This window comes from Vigna radiata, chromosome 4 (assembly GCF_000741045.1).
Source record: "Vigna radiata var. radiata cultivar VC1973A chromosome 4, Vradiata_ver6, whole genome shotgun sequence".
NCBI classification, from domain to species: domain Eukaryota; kingdom Viridiplantae; phylum Streptophyta; class Magnoliopsida; order Fabales; family Fabaceae; genus Vigna; species Vigna radiata.
Window position 1 is genome coordinate 11914843 of NC_028354.1, and position 20461 is coordinate 11935303.

Genomic DNA, 20461 nt, shown 5'->3' on the forward strand with positions numbered 1-20461 from the left:
CGTCAAACACACACTAACGCCGTTGGAGACAATTTGACGGAAAGGATCCAATTGTTGCAATTTCCATAAATTTGGGACCTAATTGAGAATTCCAGAAAGAACGAGACGAAATTGAGATTTCACGCAAAAATAGGAACTTTGTGAATGATTAAACCATAAAACTAATACATATCCTTTTTGTTGCAGCTTCTTAGGCACATGATCTTCCAAAGAAGCATAGAAAAGATGAAACATATTTTCTGAGGCAAGAAAGAATAAAGTGTTGCATATCATTATGTAGCTTCTCGAATACAAAGTTAAGATCCCCAACTACACCCAATGATTTTTTTTTGTCTAGTCAATTTAAACTCAGCTACAAGCAAAATGAAAGAAACAGAAATTACGAAATCATATAATCAATTATTATAAATAGATAAATAAATAGAAATTACGAAATTCATATTATATCAAACTTTATACTTTTTTAATAAATTGTATACTTTTAATTATTTAAGTGTTGTTCTTAAGATTACCGCTAAAAAAATTCTATTAGTGATTACACTTAATTCAAGAACTAAATACGAATCATCATTGATCTGTTTTCAAAAAGTTACTTAAAATCGATTCAAATAATATTAATTGTAAACTGTTCAACTTAATTAAAATTATTCTTTTATTATTTTCGTGTTTATCATATTTGACCCTATAATTCAAATCAAACCAGTGAAATTAGTTTAAATTGGTTTCATTAATTATATATTTTTAATTCAAACTCAACCTAACTACAACTTGTATTATATATATATATATATATATATATATATATATATATATATATATATATATATATATATATATATATATATATATATATATTCATAATAATACATATTTAAGACAGAAGAGCTTAATTTTGTTGAGTTTTTATTTATTTTTAAAATTATCTTGATCTTCATACGTTACATTACCAAATGTCTTATTTTTGATAGTGTGCTTCATTATCAATTTTTTACATATTTTGGATAAAGAGTCAGTGATTATATATCTATTAGAAACTAAATAAATAATTTGCGATTATATAAATAATATTTTTATCCTGCATTACTATAAAATTAAATATTTATACTAAATAAAGAACATGCAAATATAAAACCTTAAAAAAGTATTTGACAGATTTGAATTGTTGGAGACTTGAAAAATCCAATCATAATAATTCAATCGTGAAAAGACGTGAGTTTTGGTGCGAAAATTGATTTTGGAAGAACAATATAAACAGTTATGAGTTATGACTTGAGTGAAACACTGAAAATGGTGGTTTTGAAAAATGGCGAGAATGGTGAATCTGATACTTTGTTTAGAGAAGGACGACTCTTCCAAGAACCAATCTTTAACCTAACAAAAGCAGAAAAGAAATAAGAAATAAGAAAGAGACTCACTCACTCACTCCACACACACACACATCAAGTAAAAACATGCAAACCCTTTAAGCCTGCAACCGTCAAATTTCACCTATAAACAAGTGTTGGTCGGAAGCACAGCGTGGAAAATGGAAGTGGTCGGAACGAGGTTTGGCGACCAACAGAGCAGTTTGTTGGACGAGTTCGAGAGGCTGTCGTTTGAGGCACACGCTGCACAGCTCAGCAGGATGATGTTGGGTCGCAGCCTCTCGGAACCAAAGTTGCAGAAGTCACACCCGCCACTCATCAGCGCTGCTCCGATACCTCTGGTGAATCAAGTGCTCATCATGCAAGGGCCACGTCATCCTGGTGGTGGAGGTGGATCAGGGTTTCACAAGGTGTTGAAGAAACTGCTGAAACCATTTATCGGAAGGAAGAGAGAGGCAAGAAAACAAGCCTCCTTTGATAAGGATTTGCTGTCTTTCAAGGCTTTTAGCAAATCACTGCGCTTCTGATATCTAGTACTATATGCTACCAAAGTCTTCATCATCATCATCATTTTTACTATTACTGTCTATATCTATACATCTATATTATTGTGCATAATGCATTACTGCTATATATATGCCTCCACAACATTTAGTTTCAGACGTATGGAACTGGTTTCTGTTCCTGCATCAGAAACATGGTTTTGATCCTATATGGTTTTGTTTTAGGGGATTACCCTACGCTGAATGTAAAGTTCTTCACGGTTCCCAACTGAATGCACAAAAATGGAAGGCAGCTTATGCATATGGTGATATACTGAGAGTTTTATTTTTTAATAAATGAAATGTTTTGTTCAGGACACTTTTAATTTACAATCACGTATATTTCATATAAACATCATTGTAAATTTTATGCTCAATGAGACAACTTTTGTATTTTGTTTTGTTTTTGTTTTCTATTGTGATGTTATTTTAAACGGAAGACTAAAACCAAATGAAAAAGACAAAAAGCTTTGTGTCAGAAAAGAAAAGGTTTCATTTATCCCGAAAGGAAGAGGAGATAAATATCAAAGACAGAGAGAGCGAGACGCAGCAACGCTTCCTCCTTCAAAGTTAATGGTCATGTCTTCTTCAATTCCAACGTGCTACCATGTTTTACAATCTTGTATTCTAAATACACCTCTTTTCACAGACATTGCTACGAAAATCAACATTTCCACCGGTAGTATCCGAGCACGAAAGATATCCCTCTCTCTCTCTGCCACTTACCCTTCACCCATTACACAGACAACAATAAATGACCTCAATTTTGAGCACAGAACCACTAGGTTTCGAATCAAAGGTCTTGTCCACAGGATCAAAACCTTATCATCCTCCAACGACAAGACCCAAATGCTACAAATCCTAGAGAAAGACCTTGAATTCCAAACCATATCAGATTTCAATCTCCTTCTCATGGCTCTGGTAATTGCTCAAGAGCTTGACATTTGTCTCAATATCTTCGCAAAGCTCCCCTCTTTCCAACTTGTGCCAGATTGTTGTACCCACTCCATCATGATAAGGTGCCACTGTGAGAAAAACGACATGGATGAAGCCAAGAGGGCATTGTACACTGCTCTGGAAAAAGGGTTTCGACCGGATGCTGCAACCTTCACCGTACTCATAAGCTCCCTTTGCAAAAGGGGGAGAGTGAACAAGGCAAGGGAGGCCTTTGAGGCCATGGGAAGAAAGGGTTATAAGGCCAGTGTTCAGGCAAAGAATTGCTTGCTCAAGGGTTTGTCCTATGTGGGGAAGGTGGATGAAGCACTTGAGATGTTGATGGGTATGAAGGGAACCTCATTGGAGCCGGATATTTATTCCTACACTGCTGTGATGGATGGATTGTGCAAAGTGGGGAGATCAGGTGAAGCGATGGAGTTGCTCGATGAAGTTGTTGGAATGGGGTTGGTGCCCAGTGTGGTCATGTTTAACACCTTAATTCAAGGGTATTCTAGAGAGGGGAGGCCAATGGAGGGTGCCGCTGTGCTTGAGCTGATGAAGAAGCATGAGTGTATTCCTGATTGTGTTAGTTACAACACTGTGCTACATGGGTTGTTGAAGTGGAATGAAGTTCTAGCAGCCCTTCGGGTGTACAAGAAAATGGTGGGACTTGGGTTGGAGGTGGATGTGAGGTTGATGGGGACTCTGGTGAGGCGTTTGTGTAAGAGGTCAAGGAGGAAAAACAGTCTTCTTCAGGATGCATATGATGTGTTTGAGAAAATGAAAGAGAGGGGTCCAGTGGTTGACCAGCGGACATTTGAGGTGATGATCCAGGCACTGTGTGTGGGGAAGAGATTTGATCATGCTTTTGCAACTGTGAATGAGATGGTTAAATTAGGATATTCTCCGGAGGCAATTACCTTTGACAAAGTGATTCTAGGGCTTTGTGCAGGAGGAAGAGTGGAAGATGCAGTGTCAACTTTGGTCCTTTTGCATGCAAGTGGGGGAATTCCCAGTAAAATTTCTTATGATGTGCTGATCAAAGAACTCAATGAAGAGGGAAGATTGTTTTGTGCTTGTAATTTGTTTGGTTCTGCCCTGAAGCTAGGAGTTTTTCCCACTAGGGAACCTAGGCTAAATGTAATCGGGTGGGAGGAACAACAAGTGACTAGGTTGAGTTAGTTATTCAGGTGAATGTAGATTAAAGGCTTGGAAATTTAGTTTCAACATACTACCAAGTGGATGAGGAATTTCCTGTAAAGGGCAACAGAGTTTGTGAATGGACGAAAGCAGGCAAGTCATGTATGAGTATTGGATGGCAAAGCTAGAAGTTAAGTTCAATACCTCTGTTAAGATGATGCAATGATGTTACTGACGTTCACAAAAAGAGTTGCAATTATAAGAGTTTTGGATGAACCGAGTTGTGGAAAGAGAAGTGCAACTTCTGCTCTGAGTGGAGATGAGGTGTAGATCATAAGGGGTTTGCCGTGGGCTTGTGACAAAGCTATGGTGAGTTAGACATTTAATAAGTTGGTTAACGATAATATTCTCATATGTGTACAGATAAAGTTCGTCGTTTGAACGGAGAGGTGTCACGACAATCTAAAATACTGGATACTACAAGTTATGGGCACAAACTACACACAAATAAACCTGAACTTATTGCTATAATTTTAAATTAGAAGACAACCATATGCATCTTTCGACAAGTTTCTCCAATAAAAATATTTAGGAAAAGAAGAAATTTTCCGCAAACTAAAATTAATCCACGTACAAGTTTAGAATAATTTTTTTGAAAGTTGCAAGAGAAAACTTCTATACACTAACATATATATTAGATCTTTTTAATTTATGAAAAAAATTTCATTTCGTTTATTTTTATGGAAAATGTTGTCAACTTTTAGCTAGTTCCAATAAAAAAACGAAGACAACGTACGTATAAGCTGATTTTCCTTTTCATTGCAAGGAACAATTTCAAGGTTAATATGCCTGGCTTTTTTCTGTAAGAACGTTATGTACGATAATTATAGCCGAATCACTGTAAGAACTTCAGTATCGCAAATATATTACAACACATTTTTAACTCAATGTTATAGAAGACTGCCAGTTTGCTAAGGTTAATGAACGTAATCCATCTTCATTCGTAAATTATTTCCTAAAAAGTTAAAAAGAACAAAATGAACAAGAATTCTCGGGACTTGGATTACAAAATTTGATGAGAAATCTTAAGCACGGCTCATGTACTGTCCAGTTCTTGAATCAACTAATATTTCATCACCGACATTTACAAAAAGTGGGACATTGACGACAGCGCCAGTGTCGAGTGTGGCCGGTTTTGTTCCACCTGTCAATCATATTTTGTCATCAGAGACAGTAAGTTCTACAAGGAAAGGTAAGGAGAAAATTTATACAGGACAATGGAGGGAAACAAACAGTAAATATCATAATGGGGTATCACACCGTGTTCCCTTTGATAACAGGTTTGATTAATAAGCCTATCCTGACCACTATTCAATACATCTTAGCTTTTATAAGACCAACAATAAAACTATTCAAACTGCTTTCTCTTAATGGATTTCTGATGCCAAATTGTGAATTATGCATTTAGAGGAACTCATCGCTTGACAGATCCTTAAAGACCAAAGGATCATCTTCTAGCTGAAGAGAGACAATATTTTCATTTTAACGTAACATTTTTTTTTTTTGGATACAAATATGGTTTACAATGTTTGCAATATAAATTGGTCATAATAATAGAAGTTTGCAGTATAAACAAAATGGTATCACCTTGGGCTGTGTCACCCTTAAGTCCTGGGTCTACGTCAACTACAGTAAGCTTAACTGTGATAGGGAGATCAACATCAATAACCTGAAAAAATATCAAGTGACAAACTGTTAAACAAGAACAGTTGCAGCAACTGCACATATCTTTTTTATTTTTAAATGCAATACTGCTAATCAGAAAATGCTCCTCTAGCGTGATTTTGCCACTGAAGTGATCATGCAAAGGTGTCTCTACTCTTAGACGATAGTAGGTTAAGATCACAGTATACTTTAAATTAGATCAAGGACGTATACTAAAACAACCACACTACTCACTCTCGACAGAAAAAATAAAGTCATGTTAGAGAAGTCTTGTACCTCCCAATCTATGCATAAGCAAGAATCTTAGTTACCATGCAAAGCACATCTAAAACCACTAATAACTATTAGAGCACACTTTGAACCGATCAAGCGTGAAAAAAACAATTAAGTTTATTCTCAGCAGCCTGGACAAAACAGCATTTGGGAGAAACAAAAATTCAAGAGTATAATTATATAAAAATATATATATAACTCCATAACATGTATATACCACTGCAGACCAAGATCATAAAAAACAATGCAGCCCTTCTATAAACCAAAACACCGTTAAAGTGGATAAAAGTTGCAACCAAAAAATTTAAAGATATTTAAATAAATAAAAATTTTAGAACCAGGCCACTTCTTATCCTATAACTTTTATCATAAGTGGTCTGGAAAATTAAAAGTATGAGACACTGCAAGGCATAATATATTATGAGAGGACATTGTTACTTTTCCATTCCATAACAGCAAATTGCAGTCCATTCCTTCTTTTAGCCACTTTGTTCTGTCTCCGATTTCCTTTTCACCCAGACGAAACTCCTCATATGTACTCTGCGAAAATTAAAATAAGCACATTAAACAGAGACAATGGCAAAACTAAGTACGTTATTCGTTAGTTAACTAATTGCAAGTAATAAATGAAAAAGAACTATTGGAAAAGAGAGTATAAACCTAATTGAATTATTTTATAAATCTTCACAATAGTCTTGTGTTCGTAACCCACAGGTAGAGATTATATTTAGTCAGAAACAGCAAAATGTACATATCTATAATTTGTTAGTTTATATAATCATGCGTCCCAGATACTACCAAGTCCATGAAGACAAATTGAGCACCATCTTTATACGTGAACTGCTTTGTTTCCTTGTATACATCTGCTTGGTCAATCTGTCAGAAGAGGGAACAAATGAAATGAGAAAAGATAAACCCAAAAATCCAAATTTTGAGCAACTACCTGCAAAATAGTCTCACCCATCTTTATTTTTTAATGGAGAAAGGTAAAAAAAAGCATAAGTCTTGGAATGTCAGCTTCCGGACTATTTGGATACAAAGTAAAAGTGTTATTGAGATCTTTCATACTGGAAATCTAGTACTTTTTTTCAGTAGAGAAACTCCTCTACATTGGTGATTTAAAGTAAGGACAACCCATGTTTCATAAAGACAACAGCTACATTGGTGATATCATCTCTCTACTTGACACGGGATCTCAATCCTTGAGAGTAATTGTTCTTGCACCCTAAGATGTTTCACTTCACATTTCTAGTCAACTTTTTTATACATAGTTATTTTTTAGACACTGACAAGAAACATTATAAGCCACAGTTAAGGCGAAGCGAAGGTGGTCACTCTTAAGCTGACTTGCCAGCGATAATCCTATCTCCTTCCATCTCTAGCCCCAAAAGGCACTACTCAATTGATCTTCCGTTGAATCTAGAAATCAAATTATTCCATCCCTCAAAACAACCTCGTATTGGTTAAGAATCAAGTTCAAGGATAGTTTATAAACATCTTCTTTTCTTGACTCACTAAAACAACTTTTAAGGACAATCACAAATGCCCAGGAATGCCCACAAAAGCAAAAGTTGACAATAGCTCAAAACGTCATGAGTCTAACATAATACCAACTTAAGATCGGAACAACAATTAAACATAGTGGTATATATACAAATATGCACTATAACAATTCAATCAACCGTTCCAGTCAACACTCCAGAGGTAATCATCTCTGAGTCATTGACAACCAACCACTCTCACAGGTCGCAATTAAGGAGGGCTATGGGTGATGACAATTAAATGGACTTTCCAACAAAAAACAAAACTTATCTCCCTCAATCCCCAACCCGAAAGACAGAACCCAAACAGTCATCTATTGAACCTATAAATCAAATCAAACGCAGTGATTAAGCAGAAGCATTGCAATTTTATGTTCATTACCGAGCTTCCAGCTCTAAATGTTTTCTCCACCGTGTTCCCCGTGATATAATTCTTCAACTTGGTCCTCACAAACGCCGCACCTTTTCCAGGCTTAACATGGAGAAATTCTAAAGCGTGGAACGCAAGCCAAGTCAAGAACCATCACAATCCAGAGCCAAAACCACCGTTCACAAGTGCGGCAAAAAAAAATACCTATCACGCGCCAAGGAGCACCGTCGACTTCGAGGTTGGTGCCCACCTTGATGTCGTTGCTGGTCAAGGCGTAAATTCCTGAAAGAAAGGGCGCACGTCAGCAAAGAGTGGAACATGGTCAGAGAAAGCGTGGAAAGGAACGAGTTAACTCACTGAAAAATCGGGGTTTAGAAGAAGAAGGGGTTCGCATTGGAAGAAGCGAGGGGAACGAAGAGGATGAGGAGGAAGCGGTGAAACTCGACATTGAAGAGGAAAATGCCGAAAGGTTAAGCTTCAAGGTTGCGATTCCCGCCACCATTGTTGCTCCAAACTGTGAATGCTTCTTTCTCTGTGTTCTTCTTACAAAGAAGATAAGAGAGTTTCTTCTGTTTCGCCACCTGAACACAATTTACCTGTTTTCAACAAAATTTAAAAACATATTTTTTTATTATTTTCTTTTAAATTCAATTTTACAAGACTTTTTCGTTTTTTCTAAATTTAAATTTATTCTCTTTTAGTTACCAATTTCAATCATTGCAAACCGTATAATAAATGTTTATTTTAAATAATTAAAACCTTTAATAATATATTTATTTATAATATTTATATTCTATTCTACACTATTATGAATATTTTTCATTCTTTTGTGCAAAATACAAGAGTTTTGAGAAACCTAATTAGTAATAGTCTATGATTGTTTCCAACTTTCGGGTTTAGAAATATTTTTCAACCTCTATTAATTTCCAAAACAATAAGTAAAAGAGAATTAAGCTTAAAATATATTAGACGGGCAGAAGAATAATATAAATGAATAAAAAATTAGATATAAATTAATGTATTTGACTGTAGTTAAAAGATTTAATATCTATTTTGATCCTTACTTTTATGAGTTTGGTTTAAAATGATCCCATCTTTTAAAAAAATTCAATAAGGTCTCATAATTTGTTAAAAAATGTTCAGTTCAGTCCTTTTCGCTCACCCAGTTAAAAATCTAACGGTGCAAATGTTACTGTGACACAACTTTACTGAACTGTGAAATTTGATTAATACGTGGATATTACAATGTGTAAATATTTTAAACAATTTAAAATGACGAAATGTTTGGGCTTCGTTCCCCACCGCCACCTTCTCCAAAATCGTTCCCTCCGTTATGCTACTATCACCGTCCAAGCCATACCCTCCATTCTCTGAGGTGCAGTAACGGTGGCCTTCCATACCCTCCGTTCTCAGACAGATCAATCACCTTTTCTTTCTCACATGACTTTACAGGGTCATTCCTAGTAGGTTCAGATGAGGTCGAAGAAGAAAATCCGAATCTCGAAATCAAAGATGAATTTAGTGGATTCCGCAAAGTAGCTTCAACTGGATTTCCTAGTACTCAAATTAGCAAAAAATAAATAAAAAGAAAACTTTGTTCAGGTTTTTAGATTAGGGTTACCTTGTTGGGTGATGGGTGGTGGAGAGAATGAAAGTGATTGGAGAAAGGTTGGAAATTTCGTGAAACAGAAAGGGTGAAGTTTCGACAAAGGCACTCCCCGACCACCACACCACAAGGCACTCACCAAAGGAAAAAGAAAGGGAATATTTAATGGAGCAAAGGAAAGAAAGCTTTTTGGCTAACACCCAAAAATCGATACCAGGCACGAATGCCGAGGAGAGGAGCGGAGGATCTATCCGAGCACGGAGATCATACCCAATTCCTCAAAACAAAGATTCTTCTCTATTTGGTTGAACATGACAGAATGAATCCAGATTATAGAGAAATATGGGAAGAATCCAGATTTCATATTTTTTCTTTTTTGGTATTTGGAAGTGATGAATATAAAATAAAACATTTTATTTTAATGAAGGAACGGGACGACACCCTGTGGAAGAACATGGTCGAAGAAAACAGATTGAGCATAGATTCAGTTGGGGCACCGGTCCCCCATTAGGATCTCGCAGGTCGTGGCAGAGATGCTGAAGTTGGGGATGAAAGATGTGCGGTGGTTCGTGACGGACGATGACGACACTGTTTTCAAAACTTCACAGCTCAGCAACGTTGTGCTACGGTGGCATTTTGCACCGTTAGATTTTTAACGACGTGAGCGAAAAGGACTGGACTGAACATTTTTAACAAATTATGGACCTTACTGAATTTTTTTAAAAGGTAGGATCATTTTGAACCAAACCCATAAAAGTAGGGACCAAAATAGGTATTAAACCTAGTTATTTGTACTGGGTAATTAGTTATTCATAATTACTTTAGAGGAGTAAAAATTAGTTAATATGGGTAAATATGTGATAAAAACTGAGAAAGTCTTAATTTTTCTCTAAACAAATTTATTGAACTAGTGATTAAAAATATAAATAATTATAGTGTATATAAATGAATGTAAATGCTAAGTTTTAATTTTATAAATTATACTATATATAATATATGGTATAATTTATACTATTTTTTATTAAAATTAACTGATGTAATTATTTATATTATTTTATGAATTGTTTATTTACTTCATTTATATAGAATTGCAGTTAGTATTTGATAATACTATTTTATTTATCAAGTAATTTTAATCATATATTATTTATCGAACAATAAATGTGACATCCCAAATATTATATAGACATACATATAATAGGATTCAGCTATTATAGTACGAGAAAGCAGTTAGGAGTTAATAAAGGACAGTATTAAGCATATAGTCATCCAAAAATGTGGATGAAATTTAAAATATGATACAAGTTTAATAATTCTCCAAAATACATGACCAACTAAAGATTTAAGGATGCCTAAAGAGTGTTTCCAAAAATATAGAACATGTCAAAACAAAAGCTAGAAAAGGTCCTAAGAACTGGAAGTTGTGTCTTCTTCGTTTTCCAATGCTCACTCCAAGGGTACATCATCAGCTACTGCTCACATCCAAAGGATTGGATGATCATCGCAAGGGGGAAAGGCAAGCACATACAACAAACAATTGCAAGGGTAAGCTAGGTATAATAAAATAAAACATGTTATCAATAAAGTATTTCAAGCATGTAATGACAATAATACAACACAAACTGTAAATGAATGCATTTGATTGATACCAATGATAGACCACGTGATTTGACCGTCCGGACTAGTATGAAATGTCGAGTTCCAGGGGTTTGTGCACTTGTGGTGGCCCTACTGCTTTGCAAAGCCATTGCCGAGGGGTTTCACCCGACCACACACAAGTGTAAGTCCAACCAAACTCATCTTGGCCCATAAATGGAGACACCCAAGACTAGGATCTCCTGTTATTCTCACCACATGACTCATCACTCTCTAATTGAGCATGGATGGTCATTAGAATGTCTAGGTAAACCCCATCTTGAACTTCGGCCATTCATACGGTCAATCACGATAAACTACAGTGGCACCACCATGTAACCTCCCTTGAGGGTCATGGAATTACGTCCAATAACCATACTTTTACTTTGAAACTTAACTTAACACATGAACTACCAAATACCATGACATTATCTCACTGAATCAATATAAAACCATGTACATGTAACCCTTCAACTTTACTTTGCGTACAAACATATATATAACATTAATTTCACTTCAAAAAAAACCACAAACGATCCAAAATCCAATGAACTCATACTTAGACAAGGAAAATGACTTTGAAACCATCACCAACAGTTCCGGAAAGGTCTAAAACCTCCAGAACGACCTAAAGAACGTCCAAAACGGACATCCGGAACCCCCAAACTATCAAAAACAAAAGCAACAGCTGAAAAGTGCGCCCAACGCCCTTTAGGGGCGCCCGGGCGCCATATTTCTGGCAAACGCCGAATCAAAGGGCGCCCAGCGCTCTTTTGGGGCGCCCAGGCGTGGATTCTGCAGAATTTTCTGCAGATTGTGCAGATTTGGAAGAACTCACACCCCTAAGTTTCGTTTTAGGCCTTTTGGTAAAGTTCTAGCACTCAAAACTCGATCTATATAATGAATCTAACTTGCCTAATCAACTCTAACACTTCCTAAACCAATTCTCTAGTGATTTCACATCAATCTACACTTAAATTCTTCAATTTCATCAACTTATATACCCAAATCTAACTCTACCAGTTAGACACTATTTTTACCACTTTTAGGGCTTCTAATAAGTCACATTTGACCAAAACCGCCTGGGTTACCAAATTCAAAATCCAACTACCCTAGTTCCTCTAATTTGACTTTAAATCTCATATTTTTGCTTATGTACCTATCTAATAACAGCTTAACAGAGATCAAAAATATCCAACTACTCAACATCAATTTATTTAAGATTATTAATGTCATAGATTCAATCAATTTCACAGGCACACAATTCACAATTCATATACCCTTATTTCACTAAATTAGCTTCATACATGTATATTTTGAAAAACTATCCCCAAGCTAAATACCCAATTCATGCAAAATCCCAATTTCCAAAAACAGAACAAGAAACACCCAAGCTTCCCTTACCTTCAATTAGTTGTACGACTTAATCAAAATTCCGATTGAACTTGTGTCTTGCAAGAGTTCTATGGAAACCTACAGCCCACAAATTTGTGACAGGGAAAGTGCTTAGAACCTAATTTAAGCTAAGAATTAAAGATGAGGATTGCTAGGAACATGCAACAGCTCAATTGCATGTTCAAGGACCAATTTGTCGAGAAAGAAGGAAGAGAACCACTTACCAGTGCAGGATTCATAAACTGATCGGTTGGATTGAAGCCCACAACTCCAAGATGATTTAAGCACTCTTTGATTGTGGAGCAACAAGGTTAGTGAGATAGAAATTTAGAGAGATGGAGGAGAAGGTTTTTGAAGTACAGAGTTTAGAGAGATATGAGTTTCCAAGCAAATGGACCGAGTGTGTTTTAGAAAGCTTCTAATTTATATGTTTTTGATATGCATTTTATTTTAAAATAGGATTTCAGCATCTTAATACCCTTACAAGTCCTAAATCCTTATTTATAGGTTATTACATTCTCCCCTACAACAAAAATTTTCGACCTCGAAAATTAGACTTATCGGATATAAGGAACACTTTACTCCTATCACATTCTCTAGTACAACCATCTATTTTGACTAAGATACTACTCCCCAACGATCTTACTAACATGAAAAACCATGTCTTTGAATTAATGCTCTAGTGTTCAATAGTGTAGATTAGTTTAGCCATTAGCCTCTAGACAAATCTAAACCTTATTTATGAGTTATTACAATAAAAGCCTAAACTAATTGTATTATAAATTTTATTCAGATTTTATAAACTTCCAAAAGTTAAATTTTGAAATGCAATAAATTTTAATTATTTTAGAAACTAAATTCTAGAATGTGATTAATTTATGGCATTCCATAAATTAGTATTAGGGTTCTGTAATGTTATAAAATACTTTTCGAAAAGCAAGTGATAAAAACTTTCTAGTTTTTGTGCATGAGCAAATATTATAGTATGTTGTTGTATAAGAGATAAAGCATATTGAGAAGCATAGGCATAGATTTTGAGAGAGGAGAAAAATGGTAAAAGAGCATATAATTTTTCATATAAATGGGGGTAACTAATTGAACCCACTCAACCAACCTTTGCACTATCTACAAAAGAACATCCTCTCGGCATCAAACTGAGGGATTAAAAGGTGGAAGAACCACATCTTTATCTCCTATAAATTTGTGTTGAATCACACCAAAAAAAATAATAAATAAAAAATGAACATTATACACAATCAAAATCCTTCAACACTAGCCCTTCTAGAGGCTGAGGATGATGACTTGCGGCTTTCCTGCCTATCAAGTTCCTCCAGAGAGAGACTGGAAGAACATGCACGAGGTGGTAGAAGGGGCACTCCACCAGACCATCTTGGAGGTGAAACAGCTACTGCTGGAACCCCAGATGGTGGTGATGGTGAGAAATTCAACCTTGGTACTGGGCAGATGATGCCATTCAGACTTGGTGATCTTGACATATGTTTTCCAGAGTTCGTTGCTGGCTCTTGCAGAGGGAACCTGCATGAGTATTTCAAATCCTGTATCATCTTCAGATGCTCAACAACAGTTCTCATGGTAGGTCTCTCTGATGGCTCCTTTTGAAGGCATCTTTGTGCAATGTCAGCTATTGTTCTTGCTGCTTTAGAAGGAAATCGACCCTTGAGTTGAGGATCCATGATCAACGACAGACGGTAGTTGTCGGCTAGGAAGGGCCGGCTCCACTTCACTAAATTCCTCTCTTCCTTTGGGTGACGGCTATCAAGATTCTTTCTTCCTGTAAGTAGCTCCAGAAGAAATATTCCAAAGCTCCATACGTTGCTCTTTGGGGTGAGCATTCCTTTCTCTAGTGTCTCCATTGATAGGTTTCCAACAGCCTGGACAATAACAAATAAATTCATGAATATCACGAATGACAACATATATTCACAAAAAAATAAGTAGAGAATGATTAAAAAATATAATCAACACTGATGGTTAGAACTTAGAACAACACAAAACACTCATGACATGAAGAACTTACAGATGAACTGCTTGAAATCTCTTCCTCGGGAATATGTCCAACACAACCATATCCTGAAAGCTTTGCACTGAAATCTTTGTCAATCTGTATGTTGGCTGTTGAGAATTCATTATACATTGCCTGCAGGCAGAAAGAAGTATGTCAGCGAAGATTAAAAAAATGGTGTATACTTAGCTGTAATAATAATAATAGCATCCTTCAAATCATTTACTCCAAATTATGAAAAACAAAAGCTTGATGAAATCTAAACTCCACACGCAAATGGGAAAGACATATATATGATCCAAATTGAAGTTTTATTTTAATGTCATATAACCAACTATAGCCAATGATGTTGATAATGCTAGACTTCTAACGGCCAAAAAAAGCGTCGTAGTAGTAGTATGCCAAGATGGATGCATATAATAAGAGCATAGATGTGGAATTATTATATACAAGAAAATAGTGGTGCTGCACATATTGACAAAAAGAAAACTGAAATTCAGTTAAGATTGTTTGGAGACACACAAAGAAAGACACTAGAGGCACTCGTTGAACATATTGCATTTGTGAAAAGGGGTAAAGGAGACCAAGCATATCGTAAGAAACTATTAAAGAAACCTGAATGAATAATATTCCTAAGACTTTGTTTAGGTGGAATCCAATGACAATGTATATAATACACACACACATATTCAACCTTGCCTAGTAGAATAAGACTATTATTATTGTTTTTGTACCTGAAATGGCCCTTCTTCATGCAAGAAAGTTAAACCTTGTGCAGCACATATAGCAATTTTCATTCTTGTATTCCAATCTATTAATGGCCCATCAGATCTCCCATACAATAAGCGATCCAAGCTTCCATGGTATAGCCTCTCATAAACCAACATTCTATGTTCTGAACTCTCTCGAGCATGAAATCCTAGCAATTTGCAGAGGTTTGGATGTTGCAAGGATGCAAGAGTATTAACTTCATTTATGAATTCCTTCAAGCCCTGAAAGAAGACGGATACTTTTAGACCACTTTAGAAAGTTCTCAGGTTATTAAAATTCTTTAATGTCCAAAAATGAGAGACAAAAATAACACAATGCTACCAATAAGGGATAATTAAGTTTCAATCAGCAGATATTTAATACGTAATTCATAACAATTTCAAGCTTTGATTTGCTATGGTTAAGCACTCTCTTATGTAGGGAGACATAAGAGGAGGATAACAAGATGAACTATGATGATGAGACCCTGTTTAATAACAAGTTAAACGGAAAAAAGATATTGAAAAGGTTATTGAAATCACTCGTGTCCATACTAATACCTCTGACGTGTGTATGGGTTAAATTCAACTTAACACAATACAAGGCTTACAGTATATCTCAAATACACAAAGCATTGGATTTTGCCTATTCTAAGATAACAAGGCATTATTTCTGTATATTTGGTGATAGAAGTGTCCGATATTATATGACCCAATCAGCAATTAGCACACATAATATCAAAAAATGAAACTTAGGTACCGTAGTGTGGAGAAAAGTACCTGAGATGATGGGTGAAGTCGTGTGACAGTGGCTTCAAACTTCTTTGAACTTGAAACATCATCACCAAAAGAAGCCTTATATATGGTGGATGAAAGACATTCTGACATGCATCTATCAGAAGAGAAATTGTGACAAGCAGTGGCAATTTCATCATACAGAAAATTCCGAAGTGAACCGGTAGGTGGAAGTGGCAAAGGTCCAGAAGCAGATAGAGGACCACTAGCTGTAACTGACTTAAAGCTGCCAATAGCCTTCAATACAGCACCACCCTGTGGGGATGGAAGTGGTAAGGGTTGTGGGCTAGATGAACGCTCCATCATTGATCCAGTTCGGTGTTTAGACTCTTCTTGTTCCTCATACTCAATTGAGGCCAAAGCATCTTGTTCTGCGGCATCAAGAGTTGATGGAGCAGATAATGTTCTTGTTCTGTTGCTATTGACTTTACTAATAGGTTGAATGGGTTTCACTCTGGTCTTAAAACTAGGAGGAGCAGACTGGAGCGAGCGAGTACGAGTTTGAGGTTCAGGTAGCACTGTAGGCACATGCTCATTATGGCTTACACGTTTAACATATGTAATAGGATCAGACTTTTTCTTCTTGCTCTTCAATACAGTGAAACACCCCATTCTTTTTACAGAACTTGGTTGTTGTAGAGAACTCTTTATGCCTGCAAAAACAAAAATTAAAGCTGCATAAATAAAAAAATAATATCTAAAACAAATATTGTGCAGTTCCTCAAACCACAATTTGACAATTCACAAGTAATGCAACGGCGTGATTTCAAAACATAGTATGAATTTGAATTCTCATTGATATAGATCCCTTGGTAGAGTTACGTTTGGAAGGAAACAAGAAAGGGAAAATGCTGAAGCATTTGTTTGTCATATTTTTCTCCTAATTTATGCCTAACCATGGCTATCAAATCATGAATCAGAACCTGTCATGATCGTAAGGTTCATGAATAATCATCATATTCTAATAATTAAAAATAACAAAAACACTATTACATAATTAAACTACTTTGTATTCATTTTCTATGTGCATTAATTATAGGATTCTTTTCATAATTCTATCTCCATCAACATTAATTGATAGAAACTGGCTAACTGCATTACAAACAATAATTTATTTTCAGAAAGTACTCTGACTCTCTGTCCTCAGATACTTTGTATTATTCATATCTAATCCACTCCCCCTCCCAAATTGTCAATGTGAAAGCATTCTCCCATCAGAGATTTGTCATCAATGGATCACCCACAGGGCCCATACCCTCTGATCATTGGTCCATTGCACCCTTGCATCTGAGCATGACTGAGAACTACTTTGGAAGACATCTCGCAGGCCTCTGCACCGACGAGAATCTGGTCCCACGCACACACCATACCTTCATCCAGTAACATAAGGAAAGTCATGGCGCCATGTCCCATAGACATTCACACCATTGAGAACACAGAAAAATTGATAGTCCTATCGTTCCAGCAATTGGTAGGAAATTTCAGTAACATAAGGAAAGTCCATGTGATCTGTATCAATGAAGTGAGGACTCGGATTGAAACACAGCTCACGTGATTCCAACTACCATGATCGAATCACAATTCAAGCGATTCCAACTACCATTACTACTAATATCTGTGTATCAACGTTTACATCAAATTTGACCCTCAAAAAAATTCGGAAACGTCAATTTGGTCCTAGAATGGTGATCTTTGGTCAGGGGACCGGATCAGATACTTCAGAGCTATATAAACATTGAGAATCTTTAATGCACCAAAATAGCTATTCACTGTTTAAATTTTCTGAATTATATTTTTCCAGTGACAACATTAAGACAATAAAACATGTTTTAACTTTACTCCTGATTTTCATTTTCATTTCTCTTTCACTCCCTACTCCTAAGAGTCGCCTATTCTTAAGACTACCACAATCACATACGCACCAACCACCATAAATTGAAAGCGAAAAACTACAATTATCACCAATCTGTTAACCAGTCACCTTATAAGCCTTACATCTAACTTGTGTCCATCACATTTCCATAATATAGTATGGTAAATTTACTTCAATTTTCCCCCATCTCACTCCCCAATTTTCAGAAGTGCTGAAGAAACAAAAATGTAAATAGACCAAATGCTCCATTAAATAAACAGAACTACCCAATTGCAAAATACTAACAAGCTCCATCTATTCAACTAAGTGAAAAGCAATTCAGATCCATAACACAAAAAACAAAAAGAATCAGACAAACCCATTTTTATCCCATTTCTTTCCACAATATCAAGGAAAAAAAATCCAAGCCGCCAAGTTTGATCTCCTCCAACAAATTTTCCAAATAAAACAAAAATAGAAAAATCAAGAAGAAAATGAACAACAAACTAACGTATAAATCAAAGTAAAAAAAAAAAAAAAAAACCCAGATAAAAAAAAACCGGCAAAAAATGAAACTCCGAAGCAAAGTTTCATCCCCGAAAACGGCGAAATTACTCGAATCGAAAGCAAAGAATGAAAATTTAACGAACCTTTGCGAGAAATGGCAGCTCATGCAACTCAGAGTGAAGCGATCCAGGGGCAGCGAAATGGGTAAAAATCTGAACTTTTTGTGGTTTTGATTCGTCGACGAAAACCCCCTTGTCCAGTCAAAGAAAGCAGATTGGAAAAGCTGAGAAGTGAAGATTTTAGAGAGAGAAGGAAAAGTAGAGGAGAGAGAAAGAGATTAGAGGAATATTTAGAATTGTAGAGAGAGAAAAAGATAGAAAAATTGGAACCCAATGAGCAGTGGTCAAACCTAACCAAAACCAGATTTAATTAACTCATTAAAATAATATTTTCATTAAACACAAACAAAAGATGTGTTTTTCCTTTTTCCCTTTTTTTCCCAACTTTGCCCCTCACCTTTTTCTTTTCTTCCATTTTTAATTCCTTCTATTTTTTGCCTCTGAAATTGCCTTTTATGTCCCTTCCTTGCAAACTACCATTAGATGCTTTTGAATTTTCATTAATTCGACTTTTTTAACAATTCTTGCTTTGACCGCCCATGCATTTATAGACATATTAAAAAATATGTTTCCATAACTTCTTCCTTTCAAAGGGAACTTTCCTTTTCGTATAAAGTATTAATTCTACCAAACAACGCAACTTTCACTTTAATTTCATCACTAATATTATTCATAAAATTAAATTATATCATTTTTTAATCTCCATTTATTCATCTTTTCACTCAATCATCTCTATATACAAAATCAAAGTTTCTTCTATTAAAATGCTAAACATATATTTTCCTTTTCTAAAGCTCCTCATTTCAACTAAAAAATCTAACTATTTTTTGTCTTTAACAAATATTTTAAAGTTTTAGTTCCACTTATTTAGTTTTAACTCAACCATGAATTCAATTTTTGGTATCTCCATTTATTTAAATTTTCACTCAACCATTTATTTGAATTAGAGTATTAGAGTTAAACTTATAAAAAGTAAATAATTAAATTTCATTATATAATGTTTGACCATATTTCAATCTAAATAGAATATATTTATGAAAAATTTAAATATATTGTTAGAATACAAACAAAATCTAATACTAGTAGTGTTATCAAAACGGGCCACCCAGTTCGACCTGGTCCAGTCCACTACAGATTGCTCACTTAGTGAGTTAACCCAACCCGACTCATTTATTAACGAGTCAGGAAAAATTTGACCCACCACGGATTGGTGAATAAACGGATTGGTTCACTTAATTATAATTTTTTAAAATAAAAAATTTACAAGTTTTTTATAATTCAAATCTAAACAAATTTCACTTCTAACATGGAGTGTTTAATTAGTTTTAAAAATAGGAAACTTAAATAATTTTTTCAAGAAAAAAAATAATAAATATTTTTTATAAAATTAAAATTAAATTTTAATAAAATAAAATTAGGTAGGTGGATTGATGAGCCAATCCAGCCCACACACGGGTTCAATCCAGATAAGTTAGATTTAAATAAGTCAAGTTAAAATTTGATCCGCATAAAAAATAATTTTTTCAAACTCAATCCGGTTCGAATCTTGATAAATTTGATTGATATGCGGATTGTGACCTATTTTTGGCAGTTCTAAATTTTAAATAAACTAAGATATGAATATAAAATTATATATAAATAAAATATTTAATAAGATATGTTTTGTAGCAATACTAAAAGTAAATTACAAAAAATTTAATTTAAAATCGACAATATTATGTGAAGATTTATCTGTATAAAAAACCTTTATATATATATATATATATATATATATATATATATTTATATATATATATATATATATATATATATGATATATGATATAAATAATATTATAAATAAGTTAATTGAAAAGATTCCATTTAATTACAAAGTCGTTGTTTGAGAAA

General features: G+C 34.8%; 3 protein-coding genes across 4 annotated transcripts; 1 reads left to right on the forward strand and 2 right to left on the reverse strand.

Moving 5' to 3' along the window:
* Nucleotides 1-2386: 2386 nt before the first annotated feature.
* On the forward strand, nucleotides 2387-4388 carry LOC106758360 (pentatricopeptide repeat-containing protein At1g09900-like). Its single transcript, XM_014641291.2, has one exon. It carries the CDS (start codon nucleotides 2480-2482, stop codon nucleotides 4022-4024), a length of 1545 nt encoding a protein of 514 aa, XP_014496777.1. The 5' UTR covers nucleotides 2387-2479; the 3' UTR covers nucleotides 4025-4388.
* A 493-nt stretch (nucleotides 4389-4881) lies between these two features.
* Nucleotides 4882-8482, reverse strand: LOC106758664 (elongation factor P). The gene is made up of 7 exons (XM_014641615.2): nucleotides 8249-8482; nucleotides 8096-8173; nucleotides 7904-8010; nucleotides 6779-6856; nucleotides 6419-6520; nucleotides 5630-5711; nucleotides 4882-5186 (listed from the first exon to the last, which is right to left on the reverse strand). Exons 1-7 carry the CDS (start codon nucleotides 8391-8393, stop codon nucleotides 5068-5070), a joined length of 711 nt encoding a protein of 236 aa, XP_014497101.1. The 5' UTR covers nucleotides 8394-8482; the 3' UTR covers nucleotides 4882-5067.
* Nucleotides 8483-13576: 5094 nt separating this feature from the next.
* LOC106759533 (probable serine/threonine-protein kinase PBL1) lies at nucleotides 13577-18831 on the reverse strand. Of its 2 annotated transcripts, XM_014642744.2 has the most exons (6): nucleotides 18597-18831; nucleotides 16435-16747; nucleotides 16080-16395; nucleotides 15285-15542; nucleotides 14566-14685; nucleotides 13577-14419 (listed from the first exon to the last, which is right to left on the reverse strand). In XM_014642744.2, exons 2-6 carry the CDS (start codon nucleotides 16704-16706, stop codon nucleotides 13784-13786), a joined length of 1602 nt encoding a protein of 533 aa, XP_014498230.1. In that variant the 5' UTR covers nucleotides 16707-16747; nucleotides 18597-18831; the 3' UTR covers nucleotides 13577-13783. The 2 variants fall into 2 exon arrangements, with proteins under 2 accessions (XP_014498230.1, XP_014498229.1); XM_014642743.2 differs by having other exon boundaries at nucleotides 16080-16747.
* Nucleotides 18832-20461: the final 1630 nt, after the last annotated feature.